Source organism: Schistocerca americana, chromosome 3 (genome assembly GCF_021461395.2).
Source record: "Schistocerca americana isolate TAMUIC-IGC-003095 chromosome 3, iqSchAmer2.1, whole genome shotgun sequence".
NCBI classification, from domain to species: domain Eukaryota; kingdom Metazoa; phylum Arthropoda; class Insecta; order Orthoptera; family Acrididae; genus Schistocerca; species Schistocerca americana.
Window position 1 is genome coordinate 42,492,101 of NC_060121.1, and position 23,311 is coordinate 42,515,411.

At 42.7% G+C, this 23,311-nt stretch overlaps 2 protein-coding genes across 2 annotated transcripts in view; both read right to left on the reverse strand.

Moving 5' to 3' along the window:
- LOC124607003 (collagen alpha-1(XVIII) chain-like) overlaps nt 1-12,543 on the reverse strand; it is a 939,249-nt gene extending 926,706 nt beyond the window's left edge. Inside the window, exon 1 of the mRNA XM_047139151.1 lies at nt 12,430-12,543. The gene's annotated coding sequence lies outside the window, so the exon portion shown is untranslated. The remainder of the gene's footprint in view (nt 1-12,429) is intronic.
- LOC124605263 (collagen alpha-1(XV) chain-like) overlaps nt 12,337-23,311 on the reverse strand; it is a 611,209-nt gene continuing 600,234 nt past the window's right edge. Inside the window, exon 4 of the mRNA XM_047136826.1 lies at nt 12,337-12,711. Within this exon, the coding sequence (XP_046992782.1) occupies nt 12,337-12,711 (375 nt within the window). The remainder of the gene's footprint in view (nt 12,712-23,311) is intronic.

Sequence of the window (23,311 nt, forward strand, 5' to 3'; positions counted from 1 at the left end):
TGAGAAAATCCTCCAGGGCTGACAACCGTGGCTGTAAACCAGTGGCTCTCACAATAAGAGCCACCCCAAACATAATATTATCAATCATGGAAGAGCTTAATGTAACAAAAATTACCAGAATGAGCAACGACACAGTCGGATTCTGGGGAGTCTGCAGCATTACACAGAGATGAGTCGGAGCGTCTTGGAACCTCAAGAAAGACGAACTATAGAAAACCAAGTTACATACCTACACACTGCGTAAATTCTCTTCTAATACCTGGATTATTATAACATCTTACAGAAACCTTCAAGGGCCATAAAATTCTCGTTACGGCCCTACAAGAAACCAGATTTGTGGATGAAAAAAGTTTTGATTCTGATGCCTCCAGAATATATAAAGGAAAGATAGGCAAAAAATTATGAAAAACAGACGGCACCTTGGAACTGGCTTCATAATAAACTCCACTGTCAACTTTGAATCAGAATCTCAAAGACTCTCCACACTCACCTTCAAATCTGCTGGTAAAGTATACATCATCTGAATGCACATGCTCCCATAAATGAAGTCATTAGAAAGCGTAAATAAAGGCTGGAACGTTATTGGTACCAACATAATGATGTTGTTCAAAAAATTCCAGAAAAAACACAGTGTCCCACTTATCGGGGATTCCATTGCCCACATAATAAAGGAGTAACAACCCAAAAAAATTTATTGGGGACTACACAGCACATAACAGAACTAACCGAAATGGCCTCAGACCGATTTAATCATGCCAAGCAGACAATATGATCCTGAAATCCACAGCCTTTAAAAAGCTATCTCGAAAACAGAAAACATGGGTCTTACCAAACCCACACACAGGTGAATTTCCAGTCGATAAAGTGGCAATCAAACTGAAGTTCCATACAGAAATACAAAATGTCAAAGTTCTTGTAAGAGCTGACATAGGTTTTGATTACTACCTTCCTAAAATAGAACTCAAAATCATACACAATAGGAAAAACGGAACCAACAACCCCGAAAGAGGAAAATACGATCAAGCAAAGAGAATGAGCTCCTAGGAGTTTCCCCTCCCAACTGAAGAAATGCAAAACCAGAAATTGGATGGTTTTAAAATAAATCCTAATAAGTAAAGCCGAAATTTAGCTCCTATAACTAAAGCCAAAAAATATACCTGGTGGACAGAAGAATCTGACAGACTCCTTGAACTAAGGAAAAAAAGCATTGGAACAGTCGCAGTCACAGAAAAATGAACATAACAAACAAAACTTCATAAACAGAAGAAAATTAGGGAGAAAATATATCAAGAGAATAAAGAAAGCCCACGAAGACAACTCCTTGCTCAGATCAACGAAGACGTCATGAAAAACAGTACAGTGAAATTTAATAAGACTTTTGAACAAAAACAAAAAAAAAAAAAATAGCCAAGTACAGTCCACTGAACCTACAGCTCAAAGACAAACACGGAAATATTGCCCACAAGAACAGGGATAATTGCAAAATATTGGCAGAATATTTCAGAAACCTTTTCAACTGTGAGGAACCCACACAAGAAATGGAACTTAAGAAATCAACAATAACCAACGGTAACTCTGGAGCTACAGACGCCCATTCAAAATCTCAAAAACTATAAAGCCTCCGGAGAAAACCAGACCACAGCTGAACTCCGGAAAAATGCCGTGCATTCTCTCCAAAACAGCACTGAAGAAATTTGGATAAATGAAAAAAATCTCAGATTAATGGAACACGGCTCTCATCCACTCACTCCATAAGAAAGGATCCTCAACGGACCCGAGAAACTACAGCGGGATTTCACTCCTAGATGTAACGTACAAGATATTCTCTAAAGTCCTAGTAAATAGGGCAGAACCCCAATTAGACCTTCAACTTGGAGAATACCGAGTGGGTTTCAGGAAAACAACATCCTGTCCAGAACGTATCCTAAGCCACAAAACTTCATGGTCTATGAAAAATCAAGAACAAAATCATATGTTATCACTTTCATTGACTTTCAGAAAGCATACGACCCAATGGACTGGGAGTCCCTCATCTCTATACTAAAAGAATTAAACCTAGACAACAAAGACCTCAGCAGTTGTCCCTTAGGAATCCACACACAGTTGAATAGTTGACAACAAAACCACAAACCCAATCAGAGAAACTTTTACGAACACAGACTCCAAAGTGAAATTCGTTGGAGATCTCTCCGATCCTGTGAGATAAAAACTGGTGTACGGCAAGGAGATGGAGTCTCCCCACTGAACTCCCCCGAGTAAAATCCGAGTGGGAACAAGAAACAACGCCTTCAAGCGACTTCGCGGCGCCAGCAACGGCAGTTGCCTGTGTAGCTCGTGGAATGAATGCCCGTTTTCGCCATACGCTATACTGGTCAAGGTATTTCAAAAATATTTAGAATAGAAGGTGAACGTATAAGCGCTTCCTCTTCTCTCATACTCTAACAACGAGCCTAGCGCTCTGATTTGGCACTGATATCACGTTGTAGATTTTTCTCGGGGTCATAAAACAGAACAGCAGTGCATTTGAGTGGAAATTTTCCTCCTCTCTGATGGTTCAACAAATAACCACTGGCCACGATTGAACGATGGTATTTTTGGCACAATTTCTTGCGTCAAAGAACGGCAGTAAATCAGAAACGAAGAGTTCTTGAAGACATTCGTGGCCCGATGCGTAGGTTGGGGGGAGACGAACAGTTCTTCCAGGAGTTCAGGATCCAGTTGTAGTGCTGTTAAGACAGGTAAATGTTCTCGGTTTGGAGTCTTCTTTTAACCGAGACCGGCATTGTGTGCATTTCAGGAACGTCACGATAATGTCAGATACTGCTTAATGCCATATTCATTATTCTTATTTTTGTTATTTCAATTCTTTCGTGATTAGGAATTGGATTCTTATTACAGTTGGTCTTGTGTTACCATGTCTTGCTCGTTGTTGCTAAGTTCCACATTTCTGAATATCAGCTCTACTTATTCCGTGGGCAAAGGATGGTAAATCACGTCATCTAAAATTGATTCGGTTGTAATCTTTGGAGGTAACATCACTTCTACACTATACATCGCAGTACGCTGCGGGCCAGTTGTGTCTGTACTTGTGTAACTGAGACAGTTTAATGGTTCGTGTGATGTTCTCTACGCGCAGTTTTTCTCCACGTGCGTAGATTCCTGTGAAATATAAATGTGCAGTAACTGAATTCCTTTTGCTATTGTTTCGGTAGCTAGTTGACCTGTTTGATTATGGATCAACAAGTTGTAAGTAGGCTGTTTAGGATTTTATATTGGCAACGTTACGTAGCGCTCTGTATGAAAATCACTGGCTGTGCTGTGTGCAGTCTGTGGCTAGTTTGCATTGTTGTCTGCCACTGTAGTGTTGGGCAGCTGGATGTTAACAGCGCGTAGCGTTGCGCAGTTGGAGGTGAGCCGCCAGCAGTGGTGGATGTGGGGAGAGAAATGGCGGAGTTTTGAAATTTGTAAGACTGGATGTCATGAACTGCTACGTATATTATGATTTTTCAACACTATTAAGGTAAATACATTGTTTGTTCTCTATTAAAATCTTTCATTTGCTAACTAAGCCTATCAGTAGTTAGTGCCTTCCGTAGTTTGAATCTTTTATTTAGCTGGCAGTAGTAGCGCTCGCTGTATTGCTGTAGCTTGAGTAACGAAGATTTTTGTGAGGTAAGTGATTTGTGAAAGGTATAGGTTAATGTTAGTCAGGGCCATTCTTTTGTAGGGATTATTGAAAGTCAGATTGCGTTGCGCTAAAAAAATATTGTGTGTCAGTTTAAGGACAGTCTTGTATAATTGTTCAAAGGGGACGTTTCATATGTCGACCCTTAACCTAGGATACCTCACTGGAATCTTCTGATTTTTTTCTTGTAGTTTGTGTAATTAGTGTAGATTTTGTTTATTGCTAGCGCGTAATTGTAGAGAGAATCTCCTTTGTAGTTGCAGTCTTTCATTGTTGTACAGTAAAGCAGGTGTGGCACGCATGTAAATTTGCACCAAGTATTTCGCAGCTACGCTTGCAATTAACTAGATATTATTTTCAGTGCTATGTTAATGTGTTCTCTTATTTTTGCTCTTCAAATTGTGTTTTTCTGTATTGTCGTGTGAAATATTGTGACAATAATGGCGTGTGAAAAAGGTAATACTAGGCTCCAAAGTAAACTGCGAAATGACAGTGAAGACGAAAGCAGTGTGTTAGCGGCACCATGTAATGAATTAACTAATATTCAAAGTAGTAATTTGGTAACTGTGCATAGGGAAATGGAGCGGGCGTCAAATAATGGTGTAGACAGTGAAACAGGTAGTGAACAGGGAAGCATTAGCGATCGATCGGTCGGCAACAGCTCCCCTCAGGAATCGGGAGTGACAGAACACAATATTGCAAATACTGTAGACTCAGGTTTTGGGTTCTCACCGTTTTCTCAAATGAGTCAAGACACAATTTCCGCTTGTCAAAATGTGAATGTTGCCGGTGCAAATTCACTGCCGAAAAGCACTGAGGAACATGTTTCAGACACCAGTGCATTGTTATTACAATTACTGCAACAAATGGGACAAAATCTTCAAAAGTTAGATACAATGGAACAAAATCTTCGTAAGTTAGACACCGCACTTGAACAAACACGTGAAGATTTAACTACTGAGTTACATAACATTGAATCGAAATGTCAAAAAGTCTGTAATGACGTAAAAACACAAATTTGTGAGCATTTCCAACCTATTTTTTCGCATCATGAAAATGCATTACAGAATCACGCGCAGCCATAAAAGAACTGCAAACTATTGTTCATGAAAATCACGACACCTTGCAAGCTAAAATTGACTCAGTTGCATCTACCGATTTGGTTACGCAACTTTCAAAAACTCAGGAAAACTTAAAGGACACAGTAGATACGATTTCAACACAAATGGACACTCTGAAACTTGGTTCAGAAAAACACACAGAGGAAATAATTTCACTAACGGATAAAGTAGCCGAACTTTCAGATTAGTTCACTGACTTATCTACAAAGGTAGATGATGATCTAAATGACACAAGACCTGTAGCCTTCACGGACACTGAAGAGTATGAACAAATCAGAAAATTCAAACAAAATCAAAATCAAATCAATACACAGTACAAAAGAGAAATCCGGGAAGTACAAGGTCAGTTGGCACAAGTAATACAAGAGTTACATATTTCAGAGGACACTCGCGCTCCAGTACGGGAAGAAGGACATAGAAATACGGAACAACCACAAAATAATAACACAGTGTGTTTCGGAAATTATGAAAGAAATTGGCAAGGTGCACAGAATTTTGAAATGGAACCGCCGAAACGACGTAACAATGACCGATATGCGACTCGCCGACATGATGATTTTGACTATAAGCTGTTCATCACTACACGTAAATTTAAAACATTTAAGAATTCTGGCAACGACATTCATCCACAAGCATGGCTCCATCAATTCTCTCATTGTTTTCCTCCCAACTGGTCATTAGAGCACAGATTAGAATTTATGTGTGGCTACTTAGAGAATGAACCAGCTGAAAGATTGCGATCGGTCATTCACGATTGTCACAGTGAAGGAGAATTTTACCATACCTTCCTCTCAGCATATTGGTCTCAAGCTACACAAGACCGGGTAAAACATAGCATCATGATGATGAAACACTTTGAACAATCTGAATTTTCCAGTCTTGTCAAATATTTTGAAGACATGTTGCATAAGAATCAATATCTTTCAAACCCATACAGCCCTTCAGAACTCATCCGCATTTGCTTAATGAAATTGCCTGAACATTTAAGAAATATTATTTTGGCAGGACGTTGCAAAGACGACATTGAAGCTTTTCAGGGACTCTTACAAGAATTAGAAATTGACACTGACAATCGCAGAATGCGAAAAGAGGAACACAACAATTACAGGTCACGTCCGTCGCAATTCCGCGATGAAAGAAATAATAACTGGACACGACAAGGCTATTCTCTCAACACAAATCGTGACCAAAACAGGCACCACCTATATGACAACCACTGGCAGAGTAATAGTTACAGAGAAAGTTCGCATTTCCGTAGTAATGAATATGACAGAGACAATCATAGAAACAGACAATATGGTAACCACAACTATTATTATCAAGGGAGACAGAATAATTTCAGACGCAACAGTTCAGCGCGCAGTTACGATTCCGGAAGAAATTCTCCACCACATGACCGACAAACAAAAAACTACGTAAACTTCCGACAAAACGACATACCTGAATTCCATCAGAACTGGCGGGATTCAAACAGATGGTGGTGGTGGTGGTGGTGGTGGTGGTGGTGGTTAGTGTTTAACGTCCCGTCGACAACGAGGTCATTAGAGACGGAGCTCATGCTCGGGTTAGGGAAGGATTGGGAAGGAAATCGATCGTGCCCTTTCAAAGGAACCATCCCGGCATTTGCCTGAAGCGATTTAGGGAAATCACGGAAAACCTAAATCAGGATGGCTTGAGACGGGATTGAACCGTCGTCCTCCCGAATGCGAGTCCAGTGTACTAACCACTGCGCCACCTCGCTCGGTGATTCAAACAGAGCAGGGCCCTCTCGTCAAGATGAATTTCTAGAAGTTAGGTCTCCTAATCCTAATAACGACACGCGCCAACAAAGAGACAATGACTCGCAGATGTTTAGACATTATTTATTCTGTTTTGCTTTAATGCTCATGTGCGAAGTTGATGTTTCAAAAGTTATTCTGATCTTTTATGTATGTACTTACATCATAATTCTTGTAACACTGGTGTACATGTTTATTTCTATTCTTTTGTAAAGCCTGCATTACCACAAATGTTACCTGTATTGTTATGTTCTTTAATGATGTATTTTGCACGTTTGTTATTGTATTCTTATGTTATAAAATTGTAATTGACACCAGTTCATCAAATTAAGTAACTTGTAAGTTACATTTCACTGCACACATTTCTGTTGGTCATAGTATATGGACAATATGTGAGAAGTAGGGACTGTTAGTGTTTGCACGTGTGTTAATAATTCAGCAAGGGACTCGTTAACAGCATTGCTGGTTCTAAGGACAATTAGAAAAAAACTTTGTGAGTGCACAAGTGGTGGTTTATGGACTTGCTATATTGTCCGCAAGGCTCTTCAATGGTGATTGTGCACCTGCACAGTCGCAACGGATGGCTGCTAGCCATCTCTACAAGGACTACAGTGGGTCTACACCTTTGATGACTCACCAAAATCATTATTTCTACAAGGACTTCAATGGGTCTGCACCTCTGGTGGCCCACCAATACCATAATCTCTACGAGAAATACAGTGGGTCTGCTCTGTGATGACCTACCTACCAATATTCTTGAACTTGGACTGATTCTGCTGTGGGTTTGCTCTGTTGTGGCCCATTACCTGTCTGCATGTCAAGAGTCAGCACTGTGTTTCCGTTGGAAGGACAACACTACTTCTTCAAGACTGCATGGAAATCCACTACTTCCGTGTGCATTTTCTTTTACTGCTCAGACATTGAAAAAAAAAACACTGCAATGAATGATCAGGACTGTCTTTATGGACTGTGAGAAAATTTTAGCTTTTGACCAACATTGCATCAATAATTGTGTGCATTTGATATCTTTGTTATTGTAATTATGAAAAATTTCTTCAAATCATTATTGGGCACTGCCCAAAACGATTTGTAAAATTTTTTGTGGGGAGCATGGGGGCTATGTAAATAGGCTGTTTAGGTTTTTATATTGGCATCGTTACGTAGCGCTCTGTATGAAAATCACTGGCTGTGCTGTGTGCAGTCTGTGGCTAGTTTGCATTGTTGTCTGCCACTGTAGTGTTGGGCAGCTGGATGTTAACAGCGCGTAGCGTTGCGCAGTTGGAGGTGAGCCGCCAGCAGTGGTGAATGTGGGGAGAGAAATGGTGGAGTTTTGAAATTTGTAAGACTGGATGTGATGAACTGCTACGTATCTTTCATTTGCTAACTATGCCTATCAGTAGTTAGTACCTTCCGTAGTTTGAATCTTTTATTTAGCTGGCAGTAGTAGCGCTCGCTGTATTGCTGTAGCTTGAGTAATGAAGATTTTTGTGAGGTAAGTGATTTGTGAAAGGTATAGGTTAATGTTAGTCAGGGCCATTCTTTTGTAGGGATTATTGAAAGTCAGATTGCGTTGCGCTAAAAAATATTGTGTGTCAGTTTAAGGACAGTCTTGTATAATTGTTCAAAGGGGACGTTTCAAAGTGTCATCAGCATACTTACTCAGGTGACTCGAAAATAGTGTTAGAAACTGTGGGGACAGGTTCTTTGCACCAAACGAGGAAAGTTATTAAGGGAAGTTGATATTCAGTGGCTTTCCATATACACTAGTACTTCTCTTGTCTGTACACCGTTTGACTGATTTTATCCTATAAGCCGTAGTGTTGCCAGGGTGACTTATTCACATTCGTCTGTCTTCAACGCGTCCATTGTGTACATGTACTACAGGTAGTACGTACACTGAAACTGCTCGTTTAATAAGCAGCCGGACACGATTTTTAAGTACTGTCGCGCGAATAATAACGGACACGAGGCTGCACGGCTGTAGCAGACAGCGTGTCCAGTCTGCAGACATCCGAATCATCCAACGTAACGTCGCGATGCCGACACAGGATCCGTAGGACCACACACTACGGATCGAGGAAGACCACGGATTGTTCGTATGCCGTATTAGAAAGAGAACGTTCTGCAGGGTGTCGAAGAAGAGCCAGGTTCTGGGACGTCTACATCCCCAAGTTCAGCATGGAGGTACTTTACGAGTAACTCGGGTATCCGCATCGTCTTCAACTTGTGCAGGGCCTTACACCTGCCGATCACCCATCACGGGAGAACTTTTGTCGACGGTTTGTTGCAGAAACTGCCACTCCATTTTTGTTCACAGATGAGGTAATGATTAAAAGAGCTGAAATAAACAACACTCCACAAGCAACACGAAAGGGCCGATCCCAATCTTCATACTACAGTACAGACTAGACATCAGCATCAATTTAAGACTAACGTTTGGTTTGCAACTGTAGGTGACAGGTAGGACAATACGTCCGCCCAGCACGTCTTACAGGTGCTGTCTGCAGAGACTTTATTCCGAACACCCTCCAAGACCTATAAGAAGATGTGCCCGTGCAAATAAGAAAAAACACTTCATCGTCGTGTCATGGAAGCATACGAAACCACTATAAACTGTCGGTGAATATTTTAAAGGGCGCGACAGCCCATGATTCGACGAGTGCACCAAGAGAAGAGCGTTTAAAGAATTTGTTATGAGTTTATGTATTGATGAGCTGCAACCACCTAAATTGTAAACTTTAATAACACAGAAACAAAAGATTTTCGGATATATGTTTATATGAGCATCGATGTTTTAGTGTAATGAACCTGTTATCAAAGTCTGTAAAAAATATATATTTGAAACACCCTGTATATGAGACATTACACTTACAACAAATTCACTGTATAAACTCGTGTTTATCTCGCGAACCCACACACTGGATAACTTTTATTATGCTTACCGTAGGAAGATACTCGCAAATAATTTAATATGATCTCCTCATTAATAGATCAGTTTCAATTAGCTTGCCCTACGAATTCTTATTCACTATAAGCAGATACGTTTGACCGACTTTCCTTCCCCATCACTTTTCGCATAAGAGCTCTCTCCTCCTTTCCCTGCTTCTTTCCTCGATATGCCGAGACCCAGCGCAAACGCCAACCTCTACTCCGATTCCGTCTCCTACCCCCCCCCCCCCCCACCCCCCCCCCCACGCCCCATAAAAAATAAGTCCCGTCGACGTACAATTATCGCCACAGTTACAACTAACTAGACCACTTCGATTACACTCACACTCTACGGCGCTACAAAACCAAAATTCCCTCTCCTAACTATCACTTCACACTGCAAGGCCTTCAAATGTCAATCACTGTGCAGTGATTCTTTATAAAATCTTGAAATTTCTGCCCATGATTTTTATTTTTATTTTATTTCATTTCATTTTTTATTTCGAAAACGGAACACGATCAGTTTACTTTTTAAAAGCAAGAACAATTGTTTGGTGATTTTAAAAATAAATGTAAATTTTTCACTTTTTAATTATCTTCTTACGAGTTTACCGACGTATTTCAAACGCATTTGGTTGAAGAGTGGGATGTTTGTACCACCTACAAACACCCCCCCCCCCACCCCCGCCGCCATCTTCCTCTCGTCTCGTCCCCCCCTTTCAGCGTAAGGCAAAGAAGTGGTACAACAATTAAGCAAAAAAACAAACTGACCTGTTTACTGAACATGAATTGTGTTCAGTATTGCTGTGAATTAGAGAAGTGTGCTACGAGTGTGGACTTGGAATGACGGATTTCATAATGTAGTAGCATAACAATCACCGTAGAGTAGACTGGCAAATCAGTATCGTGTAACAGTAACTAATCACAAGGCGGTAGCTCAGCAGCGGTTGACTGACCGGTTACGGGCCAATGAAGAGTGTTTTGCTGTAGCCGCTGTATCCGCTATCTGTTTTGAAAATCTTATTATCAATAAGGATAATTGTATTCAGAACTACCTAACAGTTGGTTTAGCACGAAATATGTCAAAACAGTGAAAATAAAAGTGACCACGGTAGATACGAGAACGGACGATCACCTTGCGAGATTGAAATTCACATATTTCTGTGTGTCACGTGTGTAATTTTTGTGCACCCTAATAACACCAAATATAAAATTACATCTCATAAGAAATATACCTCATCTGTTAGACTGTTCGTGAGGGTCACAGACAACGAGGTGAGATCAGCTCGACGGTTTAACGAGACTTACGGTGCAGGTACAGGGCGCGCTGAACGCAGCACACTTGATGAGCCGAAACATTATGACCACTGCTTAGCAGGTAGTTTGTTTGTCTTTGGAACGAAATACATCACTGATTCTGCGTATTAGGGACCCGAAAGTTTGATGGCAGCTTCAAGGAGTTACGTGGCATTACATGTCTACGCACACGTCATGTAATTCGCATAAATAACGGACCGATTAGAGTACAACACCGACGGCGTCCGATACCGACCCATATGGGTTCCAGAAGATTTGCATTAGGCGAATTTGGTCGCCGAGACATCAGCTCGGTTCTGGCTCCGAAATCACGGAATACTGTTCGAGGATGACATCGCCGTCGGGGAAGACAGTAAGCATGAAGGGATGCAGGTGGTCCGCAGCTGTCAGCGTGTCTTCGATTACTGCCACGGGTTGCATGAAAACGCAGGAGAGTGTCTTCCACAGCATAATGGTGCACGTTTCGAGCCGCCGTCCACCTGGATGACGGCATTCGTGGAGACGACTAGCGACCTAGCGTAGCAAAAATGAACTATAGGAGTGGTCGCCTGTGGAGCCCCATGCACAACAATGTACATGAACAGTGTGCTTCGAAACACTTGTACGTGCACCAACACTGTGCTCTTTCGGCAGAGATGCTGTAGATTACCATCTATTGTACATTACGTCCTGTGAATAGTCGTGAACATCCAACCATTTGGCGGCTAGCGGTAGTTTCACTGTCCTTCTATCCTCTTTCCGTAGATGCTCACGATAGTAGCACGTGAATATTCGTCCTGTTCCGCCGTTTCCGAGATACACGTTCAGTAGCTCTGCGTAATAATGATCTGGCCACTGGCAAAGACGCTTATCTCAGTGGAGTTCCCCATTTGCAGCCCATGTCTTTGCTAGGGTGATCCCCCGTCCGTTTCTCCTCCGCTTTACGTACTTTTGTTACCGCGTCACGTGCTCGCAGAGCCACCAGCCAGCAACCAACGCCACGTTGGGCAGTGGTCATAATGTTTCGGCTTATCAGTGTAAATACAAGTTAAGTGCTATTTGCTTGCGACACAATCTTGCAGTTAATGTTTGTAATGTCTAGGACAGCATGCAACAATTCACAGTAAACAAACAAACAGAAACAAATGACGTGTCAGGCATGTCACACACAGCCACAGATATCATCAGAGAGATACGGAAAGAAATATCCACAAAAATATGTTGAGGATTTGGTAAATGGAAGTATTTTCCGAACTTATACTTACTAAGAACAAGTTATTTTGCTGTGACTAACATCAATCCTTATATTACCAAACCGTTTGCAGTTTCTTTTTTAAATTTTTTTTAGTGAATCATAGAAGTACGAGTTTTGCTCTGCTTTAGGTCACTGAGTGAACTGCTGCAGCCATGTGGTGGTTAAGCCTGACTGCAGACAGTGCGCTGATACCAAGAACAAGGTATCGTATACTGACGCAGTAAGCATTCAGTGAAAAGCTCAGTAAAGGTGTAACTTTCCTCGTAATGCAGCTTAGAGTGTAGCGCAAGGTGTCGGGGATTGTGGGACGTGAGTGAGCCCGACACGCCGCACAGCAGAGCGCAGCGCGTGGCGGAGGGTACTCACGTCGAAGGCGCCCTTGATGAGGGGCCCGGCCTGGCCCACGTAGAGCGTGGAGGCCGAGTCGAAGACGAGCTCCAGCGGCTGGCGGCGCGCGGGGGCGGTCTCGTGCTCGCGGCAGTTGAGGAAGAGCGTGACGTTGTCGGCGGTAACGCGCAGCGCCAGCCGCCCCCACCGCCCCCACAGCGCCGGCACCACGAAGCTCGCCGCCGTCTGGGACACGAAGTGCAGCGACGCGTCCGTGTACACCAGCGACACGTTCGACTGCGCCGCGCCCGCGCCCGAGATCTGCCCAACACAAACGGCACGCACTGAAGATGGGACGTAGAGGTCGAAACACGTCTGGGGCGTGAATAAAAATACTGAAAAGTTCTGGATTTTGCAGAAGGCGCTGCAGTAAAAACCAAAATACCGAGGCAAGTTGGCGATGTTAACCATTAACCTTACCCAAAAAATTTATTTATGGAGACAAAAAAAAAAAAAAAAAATAAAAGAAAAATGGTTCGAATGGCTCTGAGCACTATGGGACTTAACTTCTTAGGTCATCAGCCCCTAGACTTAGAACTACTTAAACCTAATTAACATAAGGGCATCATAAACATCCATGCCCGAGGCAGGATTCGAAACTGCGACCGTAGCGGTCGCGCGGTTCCAGGCTGTTGCGCCTAGAACCGCTCGGCCACTCCGGCCGGCATTTATGGAGACAGTCGTTTCCTTTGCATGTATTAAAAATTGCATTTTACCTAGTTATACAAGGTTTTTATCTTAATACAATCACAGTTATTTTGCCAATATTCAAAAGTAGTGCAAAGGTATCATGTTGCTCCGGTATCGTGGCAAGATGATTCTGATTATAAGGCGTGATGACAATGGGCTTCCTGATGAAAGTTACATACCTGTCTTAACCTTGCAATGCGTGGTAGAATACGTTAGTTAACTGGGCAAATAATGAAATTATTGAACAGTATTTAATGCGAGGATTACCGTGTTGAAAATTAATTTTCCTCTAGATCACTGTTTTTGATAAACAAAAAGAGACAAATTTTCTCTTGCAGAGTTTGTGCTGTCTTTGTCGCATCAGGTGTAGCGCCACTAAGACTACTCCAACTCTTCTCCTCGAGGGTCAACGTAGGCTCTCATCACGCAGAGGACGCTGCATTGCACCAAAGTCTCTCTGGAAGTTTATCTCTGTTCTTTCTGACCCAAATTCTGTGATTCTTTACGAACAGACATCATTTTTGTAGGTGATATTATTAAAGACAAGCACTCTGCTCTTTGTGACTTTCATGTTGTTTCGTACATTTCTAGAGTGTAAAGCGAAAAACACTTCTGTGACGTTCTGGCTCAATGTAAATATCATTTGCTGAAGGCATGATCTTTCTTAAGTTCGTCAGGAGATTAATTTGGGGTCCTGTGGGTTGGCGTCTAGATGCTGTGGCGTAAACGCGGACATTCTCACTATCGCAAGAACACGACCTGTAGTTTCCACCGCATCAACGTAAGGGGATCGTAAGTTTCGATCCCATGATCTTTGTATCGATTAACTGCATCACCGACTGTAGCTGCCTTTATATAACCAGCTTTCAATCGATGACGAAGTCGTCAATTTGCGACAATCAATGTGCTATCTTATAATTTTTTGTCTTTTGGAATACGATTAACAAGAATACCGCATGGCTGTGAATCGAATATTATCTGTTTACTCGTCTATGATAGAGAATGCAAAATATCTTACCAGGTATTCCTGAAGAACTTACGTTGAATGTCTCGAAAACTGGAACACGTCAAACAATGTGCACGACGCCTATACAAGGCACACTGAACTGGCAGCAGCTGCTGCACTGTGCCAGTTTTCAGTGTCTTGCGGTGCACAGTGTTCGCAGGATGCGTGTGACAATTATTAACTTACAGTAAGTGCTCGTCAACTTGCCTCGGTCTCCCAAAAACGGATACCCGTCTCTGAACAAAATATATTGCAAACGATAGGCAACTGCAGACGGGAACTCGGCAAAGTCGACTACTCTGACGTTGTAAGGTCCTGCCGCCCGGTGCTCGGGACTGAGCATAGGTGGCGCCGCAGGGGGAGGTAGTTACGTACAATTAAGCAGCAGAAGCCGCTGGCTCTCAAAATTAGCACATGCTTTTATTAATTAATGAGCGCGAAAAGTTGTATTTTAGTTTAATGTGTGCTTTAATGGCGACTAAGAGGTGACCAGAGGTTAACACACGTTGTTTGGCAGACAGACGTCAGTTCTGGCACTGTAAGTTTTCCGATTTGAGCAAAGACCGAGGAAGGTGGCTTATGAAAAGTAGCCCCCCCCCTCCCCCCCCCCCCCCCCCCCCCCCCCCCCCGGCCGGCCAACCGCTCGTCCCTGCACCAGACACTTGCTATGAAGGTTTCGCAGCGCGGTCATCGTTGGTCCTTTTCTTGCAGAACCTTTTTCCGGCCGCAGCGATGTCGGAGATTTAATGTTTTATCGGATTCCTGATATTCACGGTACACTTGCGAAATGGTCGTATGGGAAAATCCCCACTTCATCACAACCTCGGAGATGCTGTGTTCCATCGGTTGTGCGGCGATTACAACACCACGTTCAAACTCACTTAAACCTTGATAACCTGCCATTGTAGCAGCAGTAACCGATCTAACAACTGCGCCGGATACTTGTCTTTTATAGGCGTTGCCGACCGCAGCGCCGTATTCTGCCTGTTTACATGTCTCGCATGCCTATACGACTTTCTTTGTCGCTGCAGTGTATGAGAAATGTGAGTAGCCGGATGACCTTCCCTAGACAGAAATCATACCGATTGACAAGAAACGCAGTGCCAAGAAATGTGAGGATTTTAGAAGCATAAGTTTGACTTCTCATGCGTCAAAAGTTCTACTAAGGGTGATAAATACAGGACGTTCGGAAATTCCCCTTACAAACTTCTATAACTTGTAGAGGGGAGTGAGTACATATTTTGAATTGGAACCCACGTCCGGAAACGTACCGTTTTCGTACTCAACTATTTGGAAACGTTGGTAAGGCGACCACGTTTACAGGTAACTGATAAAGCGTGACACAGCACGTCACTTGTTTTACCCAAAGAATTCGCTCGTGCACTCGATGACGCGTTGTCCTCAACATGATGCAGTGCGGCCTCTGCCTGGAGCACGACAGTCAAGGTATCCTTCCTCGAAGCCGTTACGTAATTGTGGCGAAAAGGGTATTCGAATGAGTAGGACGTCCTGCAGAACAGGAGAGGAGCAGCTGTTCCGTCGGGACCTTCGCCATTCGGAAGGATCGTGTCGGCACATTCTGAAAACGTGTACTCGACCATATTGTCACAGACACGTGGGCGAGGTTCCAAACTCGTCAGGGAGGTAGCACACACGTCAAATGACATCAACCGATCCGACGTAACCGCCCGCCACCGGGACTACCCTGCCGCATATCTGCCCTGCAGACCTGTTTTCAAATAGCCGCAGCACGAAAACGCTACGTTTACGGACATGAGTTCTTGTTCAAAATATTATGTACTCACGCCCCTCTACAAATCCTGGAAGTTTTAAAGAGAATTTTCCAACACTGTGTGGAAGACTTCACGGAAGACTGAAAAAAAGTGTTGCAGAGGAACCGTATAGATTTAGAAGAGGAGTGGGTGCAAGAGATGCAACTGAGCTGTTGAGAATTGTAGATTGAAAGGAGAAGTTTATACTGTTTTCATTTAGTTGGAGACAGCCTTTAACGGACATTCTAAGGAAGAATGGAGGGAATCTAAGAACCTATACCCACGACAGAAAATACGACTACAGACTGGAATTAAGGTGACAGAGGAAAGGAGAACTGGAAGAGGAAGCCTGTGAGGCTGCTGCATCTCTCCAGCACTGTTTAACATATATTTGGAGTGTATTATTCAGATATGTTTGAAACGAGAAACAAGAGCGCATGTTAGTGGTGGAACGACAGAATTATTCGATTTGCGGTCCTACGGTGTTATTAACAGCGAAAGAACTATGACTGAAATGTTAAAAGAATTAAATAAGACATGTGACGAATTTGGAGTTAAAATAATAAGAAAAACAGGTACATACAGGGCGTGTTGTTGTGGTCTTCAGTCCTGAGACTGGTTTGATGCAGCTCTCCATGCTACTCTATCCTGTGCAAGCTTCTTCATCTCCCAGTACCTACTGCAACCTACATCCTTCTGAATCTGCTTAGTGTATTCATTTCTTGGTCTCCCTCTACGATTTTTACCCTCCACGCTGCCCTCCAATGCTAAAAATTTGTGATCCCCTGATGCCTCAGAACATGTCCTCCCAACCGGTCCCTACTTCTTTTCAAGTTGTGCCACAAACTCCCCTTCTCCTCAATTCTATTCAATACCTTCTCATTAGTCATGTGATTTACCCATCTAATCTTCGGTATTCTTCTGTAACACCACATTTCGAAAGCTTCTATTCTCTTCTGGTCCAAACTATTTGTCGCCCGTGTTTCACTTCCATACGTGGCTACACTCCATACAAATACTTTCAGAAACGACTTCCTGACACTTAAAATCTATACTCGATGTAAACAAATTTCTCTTTTTCAGAAACGCTTTCCTTGCCATTGCCAGTCCACATTTTATATCCTCTCTACTTCGACCACCATACCAAACTCCTTTACTACTTTAAGTGTGTCATTTCCTAATCTAATTCCCTCAGTATCACCCGATTTAATTCGACTACACTCCATTATCCTCGTTTTGCTTTTGTTGATGTTCATCTTATAGCCTCCTTTCAAGACACTGTCCATTCCGTTCAACTACTCTTCCAAGTCCTTTGCTGTCTCTGACAGAATTACAATGTAATCGGTGAACCTCAAAGTTTTTATTTCTTTTCCATGGATTTTAATACCTACTCCGAATTTTTCTTTTGTTTCCTTCACTGCTTGCTCAATATACAGATTGAATAACATCGGGGAGAGGCTACAACCCTGTCTCACTCCCTTCCCAACCACTGCTTCCCTTTCATGTCCTTCGACTCTTTTAACAGCCATCTGCTTTCTGTACAAATTGTAAATAGCCTTTCGCTCCTTGTATTTTACCCCTGCCACCTTCAGAATTTGAAAGAGAGAATTCCAATCAACACTGTCAGAAGCTTTCTCTAAATCTACAAATGACAGAGATGTAGGTTTGCCTTTCCTTAATCTAGCTCCTAAGATAAGTCGTAGGGTCAGTATTCCCTCACGTGTTCCAACATTTCTACGGAATCCAAACTGATCTTCCCCAAGGTCGGCTTCTATCAGTTTTTCCATTCGTCTGTAAAGGACTCGCGTTAGTATTTTGCAGCTGTGACTTATTAAACTGATAGTTCGGTAATTTTCACATCTGTCAACACTTGCTTTCTTTGGGATTGGAATTATTATATTCTTCTTGAGGTCTCAGGGTATTTCGCCTGTTTCATTCATCTTGCTCACCAGATGGTAGATTTTTGTCAGGACTGGCTCTCCCAAGGCTGTTAGTAGTTCTAATGGAATGTTGTCTACTCCCAGGGCCTTGTTTCGACTCAGGTCTTTCAGTGCTCTGTCAAACTCTTCACGCAGTATAATACCTCCATTTCATCTTTATCTACATCCTCTTCCACTTCCATAATATTGTCCTCAAGTACATCGCCCCTGTATAGACCCTCTATATACTCCTTCTACCCATCTGCTTTCCCTTCTTTGCTTAGAACTGGGTTTCCATCTGAGCTCTTCATGTTCATGCAAGTGGTTCCTTATCTCCAAAGGTCTCTTTAATTTTCCTGTAGGCAGTATCTGTCTTACCCCTCATGATTTCCTGTAGGCAGGATCTGTCTTACCCCTCATGAGCTAAGCCTCTACATCCTTACATTTGTCCTGTAGCCATTCCTGCTTAGCCATTTTGCATTTCCTGTCGATCTCACTTTTGAGACGTTTGTATTCCTTTTTGCCTGCTTCATTTACTGCATTTTTATATTTTCTCCTTTCATCCATTAAATTCAATATATCTTCTGTTACCCAAGGGTTTCTACTAGCCCTCGTCTTTTTACATACTTGATCCTCTGCCGCCTTCAGTATTTCATCCTTCAAAGCTATCCATTCTTCTTCTACTGTATTTCTTTCCCCCATTCCTGTCAATTTTTCCCTTATGCTTTTCCTGAAAATCTGTACAACCTCTGGTTCTTTCAGTTTATCCAGGTCCCATCTCCTTAAATTCCCATCTCTTTGCAGTTTCTTCAGTTTTAATCTACAGTTCATAACCAATAGATTGTGTCAGAGTCCACATCAGCCCCTGGAAATTACAATTTAAAACCTGGTTCCTAAATCTCTGTCTTACAATTATATAATCCATCTGGTACCTTTTAGTATCTCCAGGGTTCTTCCATGTATACAACCTTCTTTCCTGATTCTTGAACCAGGATTAAGTTATGCTCTGCGCAAAATTCTACCAGGCGGCTTCCTCTTTCATTTCTTAGCCCCAATCCATGTTCACCTACTATGTTTCCTCCTCTACCTTTTCCTACTCTCGAATTCCAGTCACCCATGACAATGAAATTTTCGTCTCCCTTCACTACCTGAATAATTTCTTTTATCTCATCATACATTTCATCAATTTCTTCGTTATCTGCAGAGCTAGTTGGCATATAAACTTGTATTACTGTAGAAGGCGTGGGCTTCGTGTCTATCTTGGCCACAATAATGCGTTCACTATGCTGTTTGTAGTAGCTTACCCGCATTCCTATTGTTTTATTCATTATTAAACCTACTCCTGCATTACCCCTATTTGATTTTGTATTTATAACCCTGTATTCACGTGACCAAAAGTCTTGTTCCTCCTGCCACCCAACTTCACTAATTCCCACTATGTCTAACTTTAACCTATCCATTTCCCTTTGTAAATTTTCTAACCTACCTGCCCGATTAAGGGATCTGACATTCCACGCTCCGATCCGTAGAACGCCAGTATTCTTTCTCCTGATAACGACGTCCTCTTGAGTAGTTCCCGCCCGGAGATCCGAATGGGGGACTATTTTACCTCAGGAATATTTTACCCAAGAGGACGCCATCATCATTTAATCATACAGTAAAGCTGCATGCCCTCGGGAAAAATTGCGGCTGTAGTTTCGTCGTGCTTTTAGCCGTTCGCAGTACCAGAACAGCTATGCCATTTTGGTTAGTGTTACAAGGCCTGATCAGTCGATCATCCAGACTGTTGCCCTGCAACTACTGAAAAGGCTCCTGCCCCTCTTCAGGAACCACATGTTTGTCTGGCCTCTCAACAGATACCCCTCCGTTGTGGTTGCACCTACGGTACGGCTATCTGTATCGCTGAGGCACGCAAGCCTCCCCACCAACGGCAAGGTCCATGGATCATGTTAGTGCTTTCAAATATTTGCGTAGCACTATTACGAAGACATGAGATGCAAAATAAGGTGAAAACGCATATAGCATTTGCCAAGGGCCATTTAATAAGAAGAGGAGGCTCCTATGTGTTTGCATGGACAAGGAACTAAGGAAGGGAGTGGCAAAATGTTTTATGTGGATCAAGGCATTATGCGGACTGAGACATAGACACTAAGGAAAAAGGAACACAGCAGAACAGATTTCAGATGTGGATTTGGAGGAGGTTGGAAGGGATAAAATGGATAGGCAAACTGAGGACGTATTAAGAAGAGTGGGGGAAGAGAGAGAAATATCAGAGGTAATCAGGAAGAGGAATCAGAATTAACAGAATTGGCTTGGGCATTGATGAGAAGAGATTGTTTACTGATTAATGCTGTGAAGGGAACCGTGAATGGAAGAAGAAGAAGAAGAAGAACAAGAAGAAGAGGACGGAGAAGATACTAGATGGTAGATAGTATAAGAATAAAAAACAATTAGAAGAAAAACGAAGATGGGAGCAAATGTGTCGAGAGCTACATCTGAAGCCCTACCCTAGGGCAGAACACTGATGACGATAAAGATGACGATGAACATCCACACGGAATTGAGAGCCTAAGACAAGCTTGCGAACAGTGGTAGTGAATTGATGGAATAATCGTGGCGTAAACGTGACGTATGATGTTTTACTTTAGACAGTGTATCCGCCCGAAGCCCGTCCTTTTAAAGAACAGCGTTTTGTGATTGAGTTTTCACTTTGGGAGATAGTATTACAGTCATAAATATTCTCTCGAACGAAGAAACAATGCGATAGTAGTTGCATGAATCGTGCGAGTTTTTACGTGAAAATGCAAAAGTTTAAAAGTGAAATGATAATTAAATGGACACCCTAGCTGCAAACAGGCGTTTATGTACTTCATTGGGGACATGTTGAAAATGTGTTCCCCGACCGTGACTCGAACCCGGGGTCTCTTGCTTACATGGCAGACGCTCTACCCATCTGAGCCACCGCGGGCACAGAGGATAGTGCGCCTGCAGGAACTTATCCCTTGCACGCTCCCCGTGAGATCCACATTTCCAACATGTCCACACCACTACATTCGTAGTGCGCCTAATAGATGTTTGCCCATCATACTCATTACTCGTGGCAGATTAATCTACCAAGTCCCGTACGAGTTCGGGCATAGCGTGTGCGTTCGCACAAGAAGGTCAATGACCGGGAAGACATATATTTTTAACTATATATGACGGTAGTATCTGTTCCCGAAAGAACAGTTACCGTGGATGACCATGAAGCTTTGCTAGAAATGAAATGATAATTAAATGGACACCCTAGCTGCAAACAGGCGTTTATGTGCTTCATTGGGGACATGTTGAAAATGTGTTGAAAAAGTGTTGAAAAAGTGTCCGCGAAACCGCAACCGACGAGCGATATCGGCGTTGAGAGCTCGTGTTGGCTGAGGTAGCCCAGACGACCGACGACACGCAATTGTTGAAAAATGTCAAGATCTTCGCACCACTCATCTAGAACTGAAAACAAACTGAATTTCAGTAAGACTCGAGCAAGACGGGTTCACCTCAAAGAACAGTGATATCGCATTTGCACGAAACTCAAAAATCTTTTCATCAGCGAATGTGATGCAGTTTTGTACAGTATCTTAACCAGTGATGAATCTTCGAATCATAATTTTGAACCAAGCATCAGAGCATGGAATGATAACACTGTGAATCGTCTGTCAGCAATAAATTCAAAACACAACCATCAACTCGTAAGGTCACGTTAACAGTCTAACAGGGATTAGTGATCATGATGTTGTCATTACGACTATGGTTACAAAAGTTAAAAAGTCGGTCGAGAAGGCTAGGAGAGTACACTTACTAGAAAGAGCAGATAAGCAGTTGTTAGCATCCCACTTAGTAAATGAATCGACTTCATTTACTTCCGGTACGATGGACGTGGAAGAATTACGGGAAAATTTTAAACACACTGTAAATCACGCATTGGATAAGTATGTGCCGGAAAAGTGAGTTACGGACGGAAAAGACCCACCGTGGTTTAACAGCGCAATTCAGAGAATGCTCAGGAAGCAAAGGCAGTTGCACTCGCGGTACAAGAAAGATCGGGAGAATGAGGACAGGCAAAAGTTGGTAGAGATACGTGCTGTTGTAAAAAGAGCGATGCGCGAAGCTTTCAACCACTATCACCGCCTTACCTTAGCAAAAGATCTTGCTGAAAACCCAAGGAAATTCTGGTCTTACGTAAAATCGGTAAGCGGGTCGAAGGCTTCCATCCAGTCACTCAGTGATCAGTTTGGCCTGGCAACGGGAGATAGCAAAACGAAAGCTGAAATTTTAAATTTAGCATTCGAGAAATCTTTCACGCAGGAGGATCGTAGAAACATGCCGCCGTTTGAGTTTCGTACAGATTCCCGTATGGAGGACATAGTGATAGACATCCCTGGGGTTGTGAAGCAGCTGAATGGGTTGAAAATAAATAAGTCACCAGGTCTTGATGGTATTCCAGTTCGTATTTACAGGGAGTACTGCATTGGCTCCTTACTTAGCTTGCATTTATCGCGAATCTCTTGCCCAACGTAAAGTCCCGAGCGACTGGGAAAAAGCGCAGGTGACGCCTGTATATAAGAAGGGTAGAAGGACGGATCCTTAAAATTACAGACCAATATCCTTAACATCGGTTTGCTGCAGGATTCTCGAACATATTCTCAGTTCGGATATAACGAATTTCATTGATAAGTTGCTGTCCATGCATCAGCAAGCCTTTAGAAAGCATCGTTGCTGCGAAACGCAACTCGCACTTTTTCACATGATATCTTGCGAACCATGGATGAAGGGTATCAGACGGATGCCATATTCCTTGACTTCCGGAAAGCGTTTGACTCGGTGCCCCACTGCAGACTCCTAACTGAGGTACGAGCATATGGGATTGGTCCCCAAATATGTGAGTGGCACGAAGACTTCTTAAGTAATAGAACCCAGTACGTTGTCCTCGATGGTATCATCTGGAGTGCCCCAGGGAAGTGTAGTAGTCCCGGTGTTGTTTTCTATCTACATAAATGATCTTTTGGATAGGGTGGATAGCAATGTGCGGCTGTTTGCTGATGATGCTGTGGTGTACGGGAAGGTGTCGTCGTCGAGTGACTGTAGGGGGACACAAGATGACTTGGACAGGATTTGTGATTGGTGTAAAGAATGGCAGCTAACTCTAAATATAGATAAATGTAAATTAATGCAGATCAATAGGAAAAAGAATCCCGTAATGTTTGAATACTTCATTAGTAGTGTAGCGCTTGACACAGTCACGTCGATTAAATATTTGGGCGTAACATTGCAGAGCCACACGAAGTAGGACAAGCATGTAATGGCAGTTGTGGGGAAGGCGGATAGTCGTCTTCGGTTCATTGGTAGAATTTTGGGAAGATGTGGTTCATCTGTAAAGGAGACCGCTTATAAAACACTAATACGACCTATTCTTGAGTACTGCTCGAGCGTTTGGGATCCCT